Genomic DNA, 16,747 nt, shown 5'->3' with positions numbered 1-16,747 from the left:
TGTGTGCAGTTCACCTCACAGGAGAGACGGCGTCGCCCCATCCAGGAGGTTTCCCTTTAGCCGTGAAAGGGGGTCTGAGCGTTGGGGCAGGGCGGCCCTGAGGCGGTGGTCTCTCCCCTGGTGGTGGGGCACGGATGGGGTGGGCCGTGACTCCAAACCTCGGCCAGAGCTGCACGTCAGATCACTGACGTCCGTGGGCATTTTTTTAAAAAAAAAACTTTATTGTTGAAAGTATTACATGGGCCCTCCTTTCCCCCCATTAACACCCTCCCCCACCCCAGGCCCTCACCACCCCATTGTCCGTGTCCACGGGTGATGCATATATGCAGACAAGTTCATTGGTGGATCTCTTCCCACCCCCCCCCTCCCCTGCCTCCCCCCTGAGCTTCAACAGTCTGTTCTGTGGCTCTGGGTCTAATTTTGATCGTCAAAATATTTATCTCGTTTATTTGGCTCATTAGATTCCACCTATGAGGGAGACCATGGGACACTTGTCTTTCTCTGCCTGGCTTATTTCGCTCAGCATAAGGCTCTCCGGGTCCATCCTGCAAATGGCTTAAGAGTTCTTTCTTTTTTATTGTTGCGTAGTATTCCATGGTGTCGATGTACCGTAGTTTGTTTTGTATCCACTCCTCTGCCGATGGGCACTCGGGCCTTTTTTGAGCTGAGTAATTCCCGCGTTACTGGCCTGCGAACCGTGACCTGCCCGGCCCGGTGTCGTGGGACCTGCCTGGGAGCTCGCTCGGTGGAGGGTAAAATGCTCTCGCCCCTCCCTGGTGAGGAAGGTGGCTGTGCCAGTGGGACGATTTGCATCGATATGTGCGGTTTGTGTTGGCGTCTCTCCTTCCCCTTTCGTATTTTGGAGGCTCTCAAATGGACCTCGTCGCTGACGTCAAATCTGCTTTTGTATTAATGATGCCTCTGACGAGAGAGGCCTGCACTGTCTGTGTATGGTCTCTGGCCACACGTGCAACCTGACACACGTGGAGGCGTAGTCTGATCATACGAACGCAACACGCACTTTTGTGGTGCGTGTACTTACGGTTTTCCTTTTATTGGGCTGGGGATCGTCTTCATTTTTGCACGTGACAGTTACGGAGTTGAGTAAGGAGTTGTTCCTTCCTGGTGTCACCGCCGATGAGCATGTTGGTGGAGGGATAGCGTGTAACCAGTCTTTGACAGAATTTGCACTTACATTTCTGCCAACTAAGATGAAAGGACAGTGCACGCCTTGTTTTTGAAATGCACGCGCACACGGGCGTGTTCCTTTGCTGCGTGGACGTTCCCAGCCGATTGTTTCCTTAAGCAAATCGGGGTGCAAGTACCCGCGTGGCTGTGTAGCTGCGGAGAGAAGCCGTCCAGTCGCACAGTCACGGTCACTAGTTGGTGTTTCTTGTATTTTTTGGATCCCGTTGGTGCTCTATTTTCTAGAAAACAATGCCAAGCCCAGATCACCCCAGGAAGATAATAGTAGGGGGAGGAGACTTGGGAGGTTGGGCGGGGGGAGGGGAGGGGCGGGGAATAAAGGGGGAGGGGAACAAGAGGATGGTCCACAGAGATGTCTCCTCCAGCGTAAGGTGCGCAGAAGGCACCCATGCACCGTGGGACACGCCTCCCTGTGAAAACCAGCCCCTCATTGGCTGGGGCTTGAAAGAGAAGCAAGACACGTGGCACACAGGTGAGCTCTGGGTCATCCTTCCCTTTTCCTCCCATGGGCCGGCGGTTCTCAGATGTTCGTTGTACAGATGGTCCTCCCCGAGATTCGCCTTCAGTAGGTTTGGGTGGAGTTTAGGGAGGCGTTACCCAGGTGGTCTCGCTGAGAGAAACGTTGCTCTGCGTTCTCTCTGGGTTAGTATTCAGTGAACCGGAGAGGAGATTCGAGCTCACGCAGATGCATGCATGGAGCCCCGTCACGCTTCGTCATAGAGTGTGTCTCCTGGGCCCGCTGAGGAAGTGCTTCCAGCCCGTCGGCTTTGTAAACGGGGAGACGCCTGAGTGAGTTTTAAAGGAGACGCGGGGCGCAGCCAGGAGGGCACGTGAGGCCTGGGGCCTGATGAGTGAAGTCACAGGCGACACGTGTGTGCTCAGGACTAATTTCGAGAGTCGAGTGGGAAGCAACTGGTAAGATGAGATGGGAGTTCCTCGAAGTCACAAGAAGAACCTTCGGCTTCTCCAGAGGAAGGATTTGGGGGAGGCAGGCAGGGAGCCATGCGTAACAGTGGGTTCACACTTTAGATCCCCGGCGTCTGAAAAGGAGATGAGCACAAGGGCAAGGATTATACAACCACCTCCAATCGTTAGCAACATCAACCGGGGTGCCCTGATGCTGACGGGGGAGATAAGACATTTCGGCGGGGGGGGGGGGGGGAAGCTATCAATCTGAATCTGTGCCAGTAACCTAATGTACATTCTTGATAGCCTATAATTAAGTCACCGCCCCTTTCCGAGAAACTGGTCTTGCAAGACCTGTTACCTAAATGCTCACCTCTTACAGCGGCCGTAAACCATGACACAGCCCCCGGAGGGGGGTTATCAGCGCTGGCGCCAGGCCAGGCCCTTAGACATGGTCTCAAGACCCCCAACACCTGGGGCTTCTTGCAAAGCCCGCGAAAGGTCTGGAAGTATAACCCATATTTGGGGGACAAAGACACCAAAAGGGGGTAAGAGAGGGGCTTCCACCATATTGGTTTGCTCAGAATTTCAGAGGCACCTCTTTTGAGTCCGCCGGCATAAAGCTGCCTAACTCCATTTCTCTAAGCGTTGCTTGGTTTTTCTCCGGTGTTCTGTAACTATGCTATTTAACGTTTGATTTCTAGTGGTTCTTGGTGCTTTTTAAAAAAATATTTTTATTGATTTCAGAGAGGAAGAGAGGGGGAGAGAGAAACATCAATGCTAAGAGAATCGTTGATCATCTGCCTCCTGCACAACCCAGGCATTGAGCCGGCAACCTGGGCATATACCCTTCCTCGTGACAGGTTTGCGACGCAGGAAACAAGACAGAGTCCAGGCCATGGAAAGGGGGGAGGTTTTAATCTTGTGCTCCCGGGCGAAACTCACGGGTCCGAGAGTGGGCCAGGGGAGTTCGCGCCAAAACGGGGGCTTAGGTACTTCCTTTATACAGCTGTTTAGTGAGGGGAGGGTGGAGAGCATGAGAGTGTGGAATTCCTGCCTCGGGCAGGGGTCTGGGAAGGCGCCAGTTACCTTTGTCACCATCTACCTTGCGGATGCTTGCATGGCTGTGGACTTCCCCCCCCCTGCCTCGACCTAACACCTCGGAATTGAACTGTGACCTCCTGGTTCATGGGTCGAGGCTCAACCACTGAGCCACGCTGGCCGGGCTCTTGTTGCTTTTTTAAACATTTGAGTATGGATTGCGGAGGCACCTGGGACACGTGACCGTGGCGTTACTGAATGCCCGGCACACATGTGAGCCTGAAAGGGTGAGAGAGCCTTTAAATGGGTCGATGCTGCTTTAGTTGGTAAAACTGAGCTGCAGCCTGCTGCTGGGGAGGTGTGGTTTGGGGAGGATCAGGGGCCCAGGCATCGCAAGAACCCGAATGACAGAGGAACGGGAAGCCTCAGGATTGACGCCCAGCCTCTCTCCACGGGCCAGTGTCCGCAGAGGGAAAGTGCGGTGCCGCCTCCCGACCCACTGCCTGCGGGTTGGCTGTGTGCACGGGAGAGTGGCCCAGGGCAGGGGGTGTGAGAGGGGAGGTGGTGGCGCGAGCCAGGAGCGCCATTCTCCTTCCTCCCAAACGGGCGCTCCTTGCAGGTGGAGACCCAACGCTCAGAGAGGGTCGCGGGCGCCTGCACCCGCCTCCCCGGCCCGCGGGATTCCAGCCTTTGTCCCTTCCGGCTGCCCATTGGCTGGCGCCGCCGAGGCCCCGCCTCCCCCGCGGGCGTCCCCAGCGCGAGGGCGGGGCTTTGTGACGCAGGCCCTGACGTCGCTGGGGGTATAAAAGGCCGCCGGGCGCGCAGCGTCGGCCAGGAGCCGCCCGCAAGGAGGCGCGGAGGAAGCCGCCCCAACCCAGCCGAGGAGAAGGTGGGGCGGCCCCCTGCGCCCCGGCGGTTAGGCTCTCGCGTCGCGCGGTGGGGACGGTGGACTGTTCCTCCGGCGTCGGGGAGGCCGCTGCAGCGCCGGAGCGGGAGGCCGGCGGCGGGGAGGGCCGCACCGTGCGGGGACCTGCGGGCGCCTGGCCGCCCCCCTCGCCTGAGCCAATTCCTGCAGATTCGGGGTACCCGCCCCCCTCGTCAGCGCCCGCCCCACCGAGCCGCCGGCCCGGCGAGCCCAGACCCGGCGGGAACCGCCCGGCCGAGGCCGTTGGGCGCGCGTGGTGCGCGCTGGGCCCGTTTCCGGGGCTGCCGGCCTCGCCGCCCCTCGGCCCCACGGGCGGCACCGGGCGGCCCCGGGCGGCCCCGGGGCTCGGCGTGTGGGGCTGTGAAATGCGTCAGGATTTTTGTTTAATCCTCACCCAAGGGCATTTTTTCGTCGATTTTGAGAGCGGAAGGGAGGAGGAAGCTACGTTAGGTTTTGACTGGTCTTAAGAGAATTACACATTTTTTCTGATTTCAGCGAGGAAGGGAGGGGAGACGTCCACGGTGAGAGCCCCTGATGGCCGCCTCCTGCTCGCCGCCCGCGGGGGTGGAGCCCGCACGGGCCGGAGCGGGACTGGGCCCTGGGCCCCTCTGCCCGCGGCTCCCGGCTCCCGGCTCCCCAGCCCCGGGGCGGGCGGGCGGGCGGGCGGGCGGTACTCCCGGGCCCTGCCGGTCCCCAGGGCGGGGGCGCGGGCGGAGAAACATTGAGATCCCGGCTTAGGCATTTGCCCAGCAGTCGGAGGCACCAGCTGCTAACCGCTTAAAGAAAGGGTCTTGTGTTCGCTTTTAGAAAATACATTTTTATTGATTTCAGAGAGGGAGGGAGAGAGACAGAAACATGATGAGAGAACCGTGGATGGGCTGCCTCCTGGAGGCCCCCCACGCGGGTCAGGCCCACACCTGAGCCTGACTAGCTGCCCACTGGGTGCAAGGGCGTCCCTCACAGAATGGACACCTGCTCAGTGGTTGAGCATCACTAGGAACCAGGAGGGCACGGTCCGGGGCCTGGGGCTCCACCCCAGTGCGGGGCGTGCAGGAGGCAGCCGATCGTTGATGCTTCTCTCTCCCCCCTCTCCTGCTCTGAAATCAACACATATTTTTTATAAAACTATGCACATGCACATATAGTAAGCATATATGTACGTGTATCATACAATTACTGCCTCTGTCCCTAGCACGCAGCCTGTGGGCCTGCCACAGCTACTCTCCTGGTTCCTTTTTTTTTTTTTAAATATATTTTATTGATTTTTTTACAGAGAGGAAGGGAGAGGGATAGAGAGTTAGAAACATCAATCAGCTGCCTCCTGCACACTCCCCTACTGGGGATGTGCCCGCAACCAAGATACATGCCCTTGACCGGAATCGAACCTGGGACCCTTGAGTCCGCAGGTGGACGCTCTATCCACTGAGCCAAACTGGTTTCAGCGTCCTGGTTCCTTTTTTAAAAAATATATTTTTATTGATTTCAGAGAGGTCGGGAGAGGGAGAGAGAGATAGGAACATCATGATAAGAATCGTTGATCATCTGCCTCCTGCACGCCCCCTACTGGGGATCAAACCTGCAACCCGGGCCTGTGCCCTCGGCTGGAATCAGTCCACAGGCCGACGCTCTATCCACTGTGCCATCGGCCAGGGCGGCACTCCTGGTTTCCCAAGCTGGTTTCATTCAGCCAAGCTCCTGCTGAAGGAGGTTCTGGTAGTCAGTTTTCATGAGGGGACTCGAAACACTTACTCATATTCCCAAAGCGTTTGCTTTGGCCAATCCAGAATTTTTTTTTCCTGACCTTTGGGAAGATGAAATGTGCTTTTCTTTAAAAAAAAATTTTTTTTTTTAATTAAAAAAAAAAAATCCTTACCGGAGGATACGTTTTGATTGACTTGAGAGAGGCAGGGAGAGAGACAGGCATCGATTGGTTGCCTCCCTCCACGCCCAGCCGGGATCAAACCTGCAGCTGGCAGGGGCGACTCAGGGTCAGCAGTCATTGTTTTGCTCTGAGGTTGGAGGCTTTTGGTTAGAGGTCAGCACCTGTGTTGTTGCTGCAGCTAAACTGCCTCGTAACCCCTGCAACTCGTCACTTCCTGGGGGGATGTGGAGGGCGCTCACCTGTCACACACACGGCTCCCCTCATGAGGACCCCGGTCCAGAATAGCTGGGGTTCTCCTGAGCGCCGCCGACTTTGCTGTTTATCTCAGGAAACCTGCGCCATGACCAGCTGGGCTGTGTTTGGAATGGCTGCCTGGTGCTGGGCTGACTTGACACCCTTGTCCTGGCACCCTAACCTGACCTGTAGCTCCGTCCTGTTTTCACCCGGACGGATGTCCTTGCTAATTCTGTCCTTTATGTGTATTTGTAAGCCTCCTTAAGTGTCTTTTAGAATGACACAATGGACGTACACGCTGACACCTCAGGTGGCGGCCACGGCAGCTCTCACTGCCGGTTACAGATGCAGCGCCCGTGGCCCCACTTAGAATCCAGAGGCGGGCGAGGGGGAGAGGAGAAACCTGGACAGGTTGAGGGAGGAGAGAGAGGAGAGGTGCACGGGCTGGTGGGTGGTGTGGTACCACCTGTGGCTTAGCCCCTTCTGACTGTTCTAAAAAGTGAAGTTTCGCCCTGGCCTGTATTGCTGGTGAAGGTAGGCCCAAGCACGAAGGGCTGTGGGCTCCCTCCCTGCACCCCGGGGGCATGTGTGGGAGGCAGCCAGTCCATCTGGCGCTCTCACATTGAAGATTCTCCCTCCCTTTCCTCCACTCTCTGAAAAAAAAAAAAAAGGCAATGGAAAAATGTCCTCAGGTGAGGATTAAAAATAATAATTTAATTTAAAGCCAAAAAATGTATACTTAAATATGATCAATGTGCCGGGGATGATCAGTGCGGGGGTGGGGTGGGGTTCCTGTCCTGGCCAGGTGGCTCGGTTGGGTGGAGTGTCATCCCGTACACCAAAAGTTTCGGGTTCGATTCCCAACCAGGTCACATACCTGGGTTGCAGATTCCATCTCAGTCCCCAGTTGGGAGGAGTTTGGGGGGCAACTGACCGATGGTTCTCACATCGTTCCCCCCCCCGCCCCCCGCCATCCTATTCCCTCCCTCTCCCTCTAAAATAAAACACCCTCAGATGAGGATTAAAAAAAGGCAGGTAGTCTCTCTAGAAACCCTGCTTTGTAATCTTCCATGATGTTCAGAAAAGCCGGTGTCCGTGTGGTTTGGATGCAGAGAAATTAGCTTAATATCTTGTTCTTGAAATTTTCTTGCACAAAATATTTACTGAATTTTACAGAAGCAGGCTTCATTTTTTTTGTTTTGTTTTGTTCTTTGTTCTTTGTGTTTAATATCATCCTGGAGCTCCTGGCAGGGCTTCCCCCAGGGTTTCTATCAGCAGCACTAAATTGCTCACCTGCCCGTGAAAAGCTATTGGTAACTTGATTTAAAAAAAAACTATCATAAGAATTAGCCCATTTTTCCAGAATAAATACCGAGAGATTAGAACTAATGCTAATAATCCTAATGGAGATAGATTTGTACTTAGAAACTATAGTTAGCCGAAACCGGTTTGGCTCAATGGATAGAGCGTCGGTCTGCGGACTGAAAGGTCCCAGGTTCGATTCCGGTCAAGGGCATGTACATTGGCTGCGGGCACATCCCCAATGGGGGGTGTGCAAGAGGCAGCTGATCGATGATTCTCTCTCATCGATGTTTCTAGCTCTCTATCCCTCTCCCTTCCTCTCTGTAAAAAAAAAAAAAACTATAGTTAACTCCTAAGAAATATCTGAAGAACCACTAATAAACTGAACGACTTTGTTTCTCTTCGCTCTAGCTGAGATTACAGACATCCTGCCAAAATGTTTTCTACGAAGCCCAGACTTGTCGTGCCTTATGGCCTCAAGACGCTGCTCGAGGGAGTTAGCAGAGCCGTCCTCAAGACCAATCCGCCCAACATCACCCAGTTTGCAGCATTTTATTTCAAAGAACTTATTGTGTTTAGAGAAGGCAGGTGCTACCATTTTTAGGTTGGAATAGATATTTCCTAATATAAAAACATCCTATAGTTCTAGTTTTCCAATTAATTGAGTTAAACTTTATACACAGTTTCTTTAAATTGAGGAATAAATTTATTAATATGACGGATATATCGTAGACTAGAGGCCTGGTGCACGAAATTCGTGCAGTTGGAGGGTCCCTCAGCCCAGCCTGTGCCCTCTCTCAGTCCAGGAGCCCTCAGGATGCCCGACTGATGGCTTAGGCCCGCTTGTGGGGAGTGGGCCTAAGCCGTCAGTCACTCATCCTTAGCACTGCCGCAGAGGCAGGAGAGGCTCCCCCCATGGGAGCGCTCCTGCATTGAGCGTCTGCCCCCGGTGGTCAGTGCGTGTCATAGCGACTGGCCATTCTGCCATTCAGTTGATATGCATATTAGCCTTTTATTATATAGGATTATATATTTGTTTCTGCAAAAAAGCATTTAAGTTGGGAATTTTTTGTTTCTGATTTTCTGTATTTATTCCTTCAGGGAACGTTCCTCTGGATATAAAAGATCTGGTTAGACAATTTCATCAGATTAAATGTAAGTACCACAAGTGGTAATAGCACAATAATATTAGTTATAAGTTACTGCATCAGCAATAGCACACATTCAAACTTAAGATGCCCACAAATGTTTTCTCTCTAAATAATCGTACTCTATGTTTAAATAAACTGATGCTTTATTTTTTATTATTGGATCAGGTTTATTTTTTAAATCTAGGACTGACATTTTGGAAGGTTCTCAATCTTAAAAAGGCAAAAGTAGGAAACGTATACTGCAAGCCATTTGGAGCAGTGAGACTTAAAACCGTGTGAGCTAGGACCCACCCCCTCCAGCAGGCTCCACGGCCGGGCGTGAGGAAGCACGGCCAACGCGAGGAGAACTGGTTTTGTAGTAAAAGACTCGGCTCCATGAAAACATAGGGAAGCTGCATAACCAGTCTCCTTGGCAGATCCTTTTTATAAAGAAACGCTTAACCACCTCCCTCCGCCCGCCCCACCTCACACACACCTCAGTGGTTTAACCGCCACCGGGCTGGAAGACAATTAGGAAACAAAGTAGCTGTCACTGGCCATCTTTCCTGGCGTCCTAAGGTGTAAGATAACGAGTTCAGCAAATACACAGTGAGAAGATGGGTCCTAGAGGTTTCGTCCTGCTGTCAGGGACAGGCTTTCCCGGAAAAGGAAGTAGTTACAGCGCACGTGATCACACAGGCGAAGCAGAAACACCTTACAGTTGTGCAGCTGTGGGAGTTTCTAGGTCACCAGCGGCCTTGACGTTCCTGGAATTTCCCTCGTGCTGAGGGTCCCCCGTCCACACCAGGGATCCAGAAATCTCTTTTGCTCCTTTTTGTCCGGGGCAGGAGGACTGGCTGCATTACCCCAGCTCACCAGCAGAGGCTGCTGTTTTAGGTTGGAATAGCTGCTGTCTCCTAACAGAAAAACATCCTGTAGCCCCGGGTTTCCAGTTCATTAAGTTAAACCTTATACGCAGTTTCTTTAACGTGAGGAATGCCTTTCTTACTATGGGAGGCATTCCATAAACCGGCGGAGGCTGGGTGTGACTGGCCGGGGAAGTCTGCCCCCTCCCTCGTTGCGTGTGGCAGTTGGGTCGGCAGCTGGTCCACGGAGGCTTCGGCTCCCGCCTTTCCAGGCAGAGGGCGTGCTTCGGTGCTGAAGCTGATGGGCCGCTGGTGGTTTTGTCGTGAGCCGCCTGTGTCACTCGCTTCTCAGGAGGTGCCCGGGGGAGAGGGAGTGGGCAGAGCAGGCAGTCACGCTCCTTTCCCCACCCAATCGCAGGTGCCGTAAGATCAAAGCTCCCCGGGACTCGTGCTGATAGTATGGACGTGTGAGTGTTGAGCCTGTCGCTGCTGCTTTGACATGTGTCGTCTGTGGGATGTATGTGCACTAACCCCTTCTGCCGTTTCAGTTGAGAAATGGTGCGAAGAAAGGACAGAAGAGAGGAAGCCAGAGTTCATCAAAGAGCCAGGAGAAGCAGCTGCCGTTCCCAAAGAGCCGACGCGGGTGGAGAAGTCCACCGACACGGAGGAGGACCACATCGCCGCTCCCCAGTTCATCCACAAGACCACGCAGTTCCCGTCGGTGTACGCCGAGCAGCAGCCCGAGGCAGAGGACACGAGCAAGGCAGTCCGCCCTTCCAAACCGTGCACCCCCAAGACTACCCCCACCTCGTCCCCAGCCCCGGCCGACGCCCCGCCAGAGTTTGCCTATGTTCCCGCCGACCCAGCTCAGTTTGCCGCTCAGATGTTAGGTAACGTTTTGTCTTCTCATTCTGATCAGTCTGACGTTTTAATGGTGGATGTGGCAACGAGTTTGCCGGTTTTTGCCAACGAGGTGCTGAGTTCAGAGGTTGCTGAAGACACGGTGGTGACCGCTTCTGTTGCACATTCTGGAGAGGGGGTAGCAGTGCAGTTGGCCAGCCACTCCTCTGTCCGTGTAGCTCTGGGGTCTAAGCCTACCGACCATCAGGCTGAACCAGCAACGGCTCCCTCACCCCCCTTGCAGGATGAACAAGACCTTCCTGCCTTTGATCAAGCTCCTCGGGTGTCCTGGCAGGCTGGCACTGGGGGGACGGCCACCCCTCATATCTCATCTATCTTTAACGACAAGCCTGTGATTGAAGCAGTCACTCATATGGAGCAAACATCAGAACAAGTAGTTACCGCTTTTTCCGATCACCTTGTTAGTGTTAAAGAGATTGAGCAGTCACCAACAGATAGTGCCGTTCTTGTAAACAAGAGAGTCTCGGGCGGGTCTGAGACAGCCACAGGTTCTGCAGAGCCTGCCCCGTTGGAGGATGCACACGGCCCCTCAGTCCAGGTGGAGGCAGAAGCCACCATTCTGATCTCCGACACCTCTCTGAAAGGCCTGCTTGCACAGTCCCTGAACCCAGAGGGCTCCGCCCAGGCCACAGGCTCTGAGAGATCTCTGCATCTCGAAGTGGAGATCATTGCGCTAGTCCCCGGGCAGGAGGAGGACTCGGCGCCCCCGGAGGCAGACTCGGCCCCCCCTGAGGCAGAGGAGGCAGAGGTCAGGCCTGTGGGCTCTGGGGAAGCTGCCCAAGCCCGGCAGGAGGAAGACTCCGCCCCCCTGGAGGCAGACTCGGCCCCCCCTGAGGCAGAGGAGGCAGAGGTCAGGCCTGTGGGCTCTGGGGAAGCTGCCCAAGCCCGGCAGGAGGAAGACTCCGCCCCCCCAGAGGCAGACTCGGCCCCCCCAGAGGCAGACTCCGCCCCCCCGGAGGCAGAGGAAGCAGAGGTCAGGCCTGTGGGCTCTGGGGAAGCTGCCGAAGCCGTGCGCTCAGGTGCCTCAGTAACGTCACCTGGTGGCACCCCCAGTCCCGCTCCAGAGGGTCTCACGGGACCAGAGGCCGAACCCGAAGGGGAAGCAGCACCTGCACCAGGTTTGATGGAGCCAGGTAAGACCTAGCATAGATCCTTACGTTGGACATTGCGTCGAGTAGGGTTCAGGCGGCATCGTGTTTCCGGTAACCGTCCAGGAAGGGCCTCTGCAGATCGGTCAGACTTCATTTTAAGTAGTTTTTAAAATGCCACGCCCACGGAAAGGCACTGCTGTTGTGGAGACGTTACTCTTTGGAGGCCTGAGCGTGTCCTCAGCACTGCGTGGCCTCAGACTGGAGTGGACCGGAGCCTGTGGGCAGTGCCCATGGATGGCCCTGTGGCCGCGCCCTCCTGCCCACCTGCACGTGGGGGCACCTGACCTCGCGCTCGGAGGGTAAGGTCCCACGGCAGCCGTGCGCTTCCCTGGGCTGTGGCATTGCACGTGAAGACATGGTGGTGTGTTCGCCTCTGCTCTCGCCCGCGTCTGAGACTCTGCAGCCAGGTTTGGGGATGGACCGAGCCCTGGTTCTCCCTGCCGTGGAGGGACGACAGGTCAGGTCGGGCTCTGTCCCCGGGAGCAGGAGGCACAGCAGCTGGAGGACAGGTGGCACTGAGCTGTGGGCACGGCTCCCTCCACAGCGTCCTCAGAGCCCACACCTGCCTCCGCCTGCGGGAGCCACTGTTTCCCTGGACACAGACACGCCTGGCCTCCAGCTCTCTGACGGTGGCATTGGGCCTGCTCCCTCCTGCCCGTCCGCACGCGGTCAGGGCCTGTCTCCCTGTGGGCTGGCCGGGACGAGCAGGAGCCAGCCTCTCCATGCCTCCTGCAGACTCTCAACGTTGACTCTTACCAGAGCCAAATGATCGTTTACAAAGCAGGTGTTTAGAGGTCAAATTCTGTCTGGCAGCGTGACAGGGACTCTACGCAGCTGGGAAGGCAGCGGCCAGAGCTGCGAGTGGCCGTCGGAGGCGGCGCACCTGTGGTGCCAGCAGCACTCCACACCGAGCCACTGCTCTCGGGCGCTGGGCTGCTCCCCGTGAGCGCCAAGGACTCTTGAACAAAGCACCGAAGACGTGGCTGATGCATGTTTTAAAGGAGCTCCGAGAAATGGCGAAGTGTCGGGAGCTGTGGGAGACACACCAGCGTGACCCTGTGCACAGTGATGGTGGCTTCTCACCAGGGACACAAGGCCAGTGCCCGCAGGCGAGCTCGCACACCTGGGCTGGACAGCACTCCCCGGAGCTCCCTCCGCCCCAGCTCCCAGGACTCGGCACGGCCTGCCGTCGGCGAGTGGACCCATTAGCGATTCCTTGGCAGAAGCAGGTGGACAGCACACCCAGACTCTCTTTCCTTAAAGAACCCTGTGGGACCGACCAGCCCAGCCTTAAGCCACTGAGGACCTGTGGGTTCAAGCCGTGCTTAAAAGGGGTGCCCCCGGGGTCTGAGTCGTAGGGTGTGTAGTGACAAGTTAATGGGAGAGACGGTGCCTGTGATGAGAGAGAACCATGGATCGGCTGCCTCCTGCACACCCCACACTGGGGATCGAGCCCCAACCCAGGCATGTGCCCTCACTGGGAATTGAACCGTGACCTCCAGGTTCATAGGATGATGTGCAACCACTGAGCCACGCTGGCTCAGATTTTTTTAGTCAAGAAAAAATTACTGTGCAGATGCAGTCCTCTGTTCTCAGTGGCTTACCCCGCCGTCCAGTGGATCCTCTCCGTCCCATTTCCCCTCGAGGGCCCTGAGGCAGCCACGTCTGCAGCTGAAGCCCCCAGAACAGCCACGTGGAAGGAGCTGCTTCCCCACAGCGGGTGCCCCGCGCCCTCGCAGCCCTGCTCCGCCTCCCGCCGTGGAGACTCCCTTCACGCTGCCAGACACAATTTACGGAGCCCTCTCTCTAGCATGCCTTATGGCACACACTACTACAGCTGTTCCTCTCTACGTAAACGTTTACAGATAGTTCTGTGCATAGCGCCTGATACAGAGACCAGACCTTAACGCCTGCACGTTTTTGTTTTATAGCGATAGCAACAAGCGAAGCAGGACAGCCACCACCATATTCTAACACGTGGACCCTTTACTGTCTGACCGATATGAATCAGCCCAGCCGCCCGTCACCGCCACCTGCGCCCGGGCCCTTCCCCCAGGCCACCCTCTATTTGCCCAATGCTAAGGATCTGCAGAGCCCACCGCAAGTCACTTCTCCAGCGTACGTGATGATGGACGACAGCAACAAGGCCGGGGCCCCGCCCTTTATCCTGGTGGGCGCCAATGTCCCGGAAGCGCAGGACTGGAAGCCGCTTCCCGGGCACGCGGTCGTGTCCCAGTCAGATACCCTGAAGAGATACGCGGCCGTCCAAGTGCCCATTGCCGTTCCTGCAGATCAGAAATTCCAGAAACTCCCCCGGCACGCCCCGAGTGCCAGTCCGCCTTCCAGTGGGCAAGAAGGGCCCCGGCCGCAGAGCCCCGTTTTCCTCTCTCTCGCTATCCCGGTAGAAGATGTAGCCAAAAAGTGTTCAGGATCGGGGGACAAGCGTACCCCCTTTGGGAGTTACGGTATTGCCGGAGAGATTACCCTGACTACTGCCAATGTCCGCAGAGCAGAACCCTAACGCGCAGGTAACCCCCACGGCGGGCTGCACACACTTGGTCTCGGCCTTCTCCGTTGTTGACCTGGAGACTGAGAAGTCTTAAAAAAGGAATGGAGTTGAGATGTGCCGAGAGTTGGAGATTGTCTGACTCGATGAGATTGTCTCCACTGACGGGGCACAGCAGTGCACGGCACCCCACGGCCCACCGAGCGTCAGGGCCGGGCACGGCCCTCAGCGCCCTCGCTCTGAGGGCCTGTCGGTGTGTGTAGCTCCCGTGGAAGGCGCTCCAGGCGGGCATGGAGGTTTTTCAAAGGACAGCCTTCGCGGGGACTCTACCAGTGGGCGTGTTTCAGGGTGGGGACCAGCTCGGAGCAGCTGGAGAGCCAGGCAGGGCTGGGAGGTGTGAGGGAATGCCCAGCCAGCGTGGTCAGAGTTGTTCCCTCAGAGAGGATAGTCACAGCAGAGGACAGGGTGACCTACACGTAGATGCGGGTTTTATCTGTCACTTAAAATGCCAGTGCGAGCCCTCGCCCCACGGGCGTAGTAAAGAGCAGCGTGAAAGGGGAGCCGGTGCCGAGGGCTGAGCAGTTGGAGGAACAAGGCCCCATCCAGGCTCCCTATCAGGCCCATCAGCTGCCGCCTGAGGCTGAGGGAGACAGCCTGCAGAGGGCCCACCCCGTGAGGGCCCAGGGAGATGGCGGGTCCCGGGGAAACGGGAGCTTCGAGGCACCTCAGGTCAGGGTCCCACACCCAGCAAGGAGGTGTGGATGGAAGGAGGAGCCCGCACAGGGATAGGCCCGCTGGCTGCCACGTGGGGAAGGGTTACCCCAGGAGGCGGCACAGACGCAGGGAGATGAGGGTGCCTGTTACAGGGTCACACCCGCACACCACGAGCTCAGGGACAGCCTGCGGTGGTCTCAGGCTCAGCACCTGATGGACAAAAGCTGGGTTCCCTCAGGGTCGGAGCTGCAGTTCCTGTGTGTAAGGAGAGAGTTACCGTTCCTAAACAGCCTAAGGCGGGGTGCATTCTCATTCACCCCGATTTCAGACGTTCAGTGGGATTGTCCGATTCTGCGGAAAGGCAGTGTTTTCACGTGGAATGCGAGGCTAGTGAGTGCAGACGCACAGGAAACGGATTGGGAAGAGCTCAGGGACGGGGGTGCGCCTTCTCGTGTCAGATGTTCAGGGTCCTGACTGACCTTAAACATTCACTCCTGACATCATTCCTCACAGATGCTGAAAACCAGGCTGTCTGAGTCGACGTTCCAGGTGGAGTGTGCCACCACGCGTAATGTATCAGTAAACTTCATGCAGCATAACGCCCCGTGCTCTCGCGTCTTTGTCCGTTAGGCGGCATACATCAGCCGGACACACAGCTCACGTAGGCATTGTAAAGAAGCTCTCGCCCAGCGTGTTCCTAGTCCGTGCTCCCGTGTGACGTTTCTGTGTTTGGCATTCACACCACATGAAGTAGCACCCGCCACAGCCGTTTCCCAGAGAGCCCTGCTCAGTGCCGGCGGCTCTCTGGCCCCGGGCTGCAGCCCCCCAGGACCGTTTTTAAGGATGTTCTTTCAAAAAAATGGTTATTGCTTTTTTTTTTTTTTTTTTTAGAGAAAGAGGAAAGGGAGAGAGAAACATCATGCCCCAACCGGAATCCAAACAGTGACCTCTTGGTGCATTGTCAGCACTCAGCCACGGAGCACCCTGGCTGGGCTGTAAGGACGTTTCTTAAAAATATATTTTTATTGATTTCAGGGAGGAAGGAGAGAGAGAGAGAGAGAGAGAAACAAACATCGATGAAAAAGAATCATTGATTGGCTGCCTCCTACACGCCCCACACTGGGATTCGAGCCCACAACGTGGGCATGTGCCCTGACCAGGTACATATGACCAGAAGTCGGTGCTCAACCACTCAACCATGCTGATCGGGCTCATTATCCAAAAAATTTAAATCATTTTGTGTCGTTCCTTACCCCAATGCATACATTGCAGTCCTTTCGTGGTGAATTCTATCAACTCCCTGATTGGAGACGCCTCATCTAGCCACTTAATCTCTCACTCGAAAGGCCTTCTATCCCCTCTGGCCTCAAGTCCCAGCCGCTAAGCAGCCCTCCCTCTCAGGGGCCTTTCAAAGAGTTTCAACTCCAACCTGAAAACTGCCCCAGTAAAACGTAACAGAAAACAGTGCCCAGCAAACAGCCTCTACACAAAGCACAGCAGATCCAGCTGCTGGCACAGAGCCCCCTTTTTCTTACCATGTACACTGTGTTAAAGAGCCAAACTCAGCCAAGTACGTTTGGAGATGCAGTTGGCTTTGTTAAGTGCTTCATGCACCGAGTGGCCGCCCATCTGACAGCTGGAAGGTGCTGTGTTCTGAGAGCACAGTGCACACTGGGTGTCAGAATGGCGTGGCCCGTCGGAGCACGAGGACCCGTCGGGCATCTGGGAGTGCTGCTGGTGGGTCCGTAAGGGGGAGAGTGGCCCGGGGACTCAGATCAGCTCCACGGGGGGGGGGGGGGGACCTGCAGGTGAGAGCGGTGGGAGCCAGCCTTGGCCCCAGCGGGGAGCTGACAGCTGGCATGGCTGGGGGCGGGGGGGGGGGGGGGGGGGTGTCGCAGGGAGTGGTTGGAGCTTACAGGGGCAGGAAACTCCCTTCTTCCCTTCCCGGTTCTGGGGCTGATTA

At 56.1% G+C, this 16,747-nt stretch overlaps 1 protein-coding gene across 6 annotated transcripts; it reads left to right on the top strand.

Moving 5' to 3' along the window:
• Positions 1–3,953: 3,953 nt before the first annotated feature.
• Positions 3,954–15,384, top strand: CABYR (calcium binding tyrosine phosphorylation regulated). Of its 6 annotated transcripts, none has more exons than XM_054724095.1 (6): positions 3,954–4,042; positions 7,908–8,080; positions 8,598–8,651; positions 10,041–11,546; positions 13,496–14,092; positions 15,298–15,384. In XM_054724095.1, exons 2-5 carry the CDS (start codon positions 7,933–7,935, stop codon positions 14,083–14,085), a joined length of 2,298 nt encoding a protein of 765 aa, XP_054580070.1. In that variant the 5' UTR covers positions 3,954–4,042; positions 7,908–7,932; the 3' UTR covers positions 14,086–14,092; positions 15,298–15,384. The 6 variants fall into 6 exon arrangements, with proteins under 6 accessions (XP_054580070.1, XP_054580071.1, XP_054580072.1 ...); XM_054724096.1 differs by lacking the exon at positions 3,954–4,042 and adding an exon at positions 4,106–4,235; XM_054724097.1 differs by lacking the exon at positions 3,954–4,042 and adding an exon at positions 4,456–4,599 and having other exon boundaries at positions 13,496–13,682.
• Positions 15,385–16,747: the final 1,363 nt, after the last annotated feature.

The sequence above is a fragment of the Eptesicus fuscus genome, chromosome 12, assembly GCF_027574615.1.
Source record: "Eptesicus fuscus isolate TK198812 chromosome 12, DD_ASM_mEF_20220401, whole genome shotgun sequence".
Classification (NCBI taxonomy): Eukaryota; Metazoa; Chordata; class Mammalia; order Chiroptera; family Vespertilionidae; genus Eptesicus; species Eptesicus fuscus.
Note: the sequence above shows the minus strand (reverse complement) of the source record. Positions and strands in the feature narration are given on the sequence as shown.

Bases quoted from the DNA above. Each gene is read 5' to 3' on its own strand.
- CABYR (XM_054724095.1), top strand. From the start codon at position 7,933: ATGTTTTCTACGAAGCCCAGACTTGTCGTGCCTTATGGCCTCAAGACG. The intron at 8,652-10,040 runs GTAAGTACCACA...CTGCCGTTTCAG, and splicing joins ACAATTTCATCAGATTAAAT to TTGAGAAATGGTGCGAAGAA. The intron at 11,547-13,495 runs GTAAGACCTAGC...TTTGTTTTATAG, and splicing joins ACCAGGTTTGATGGAGCCAG to CGATAGCAACAAGCGAAGCA.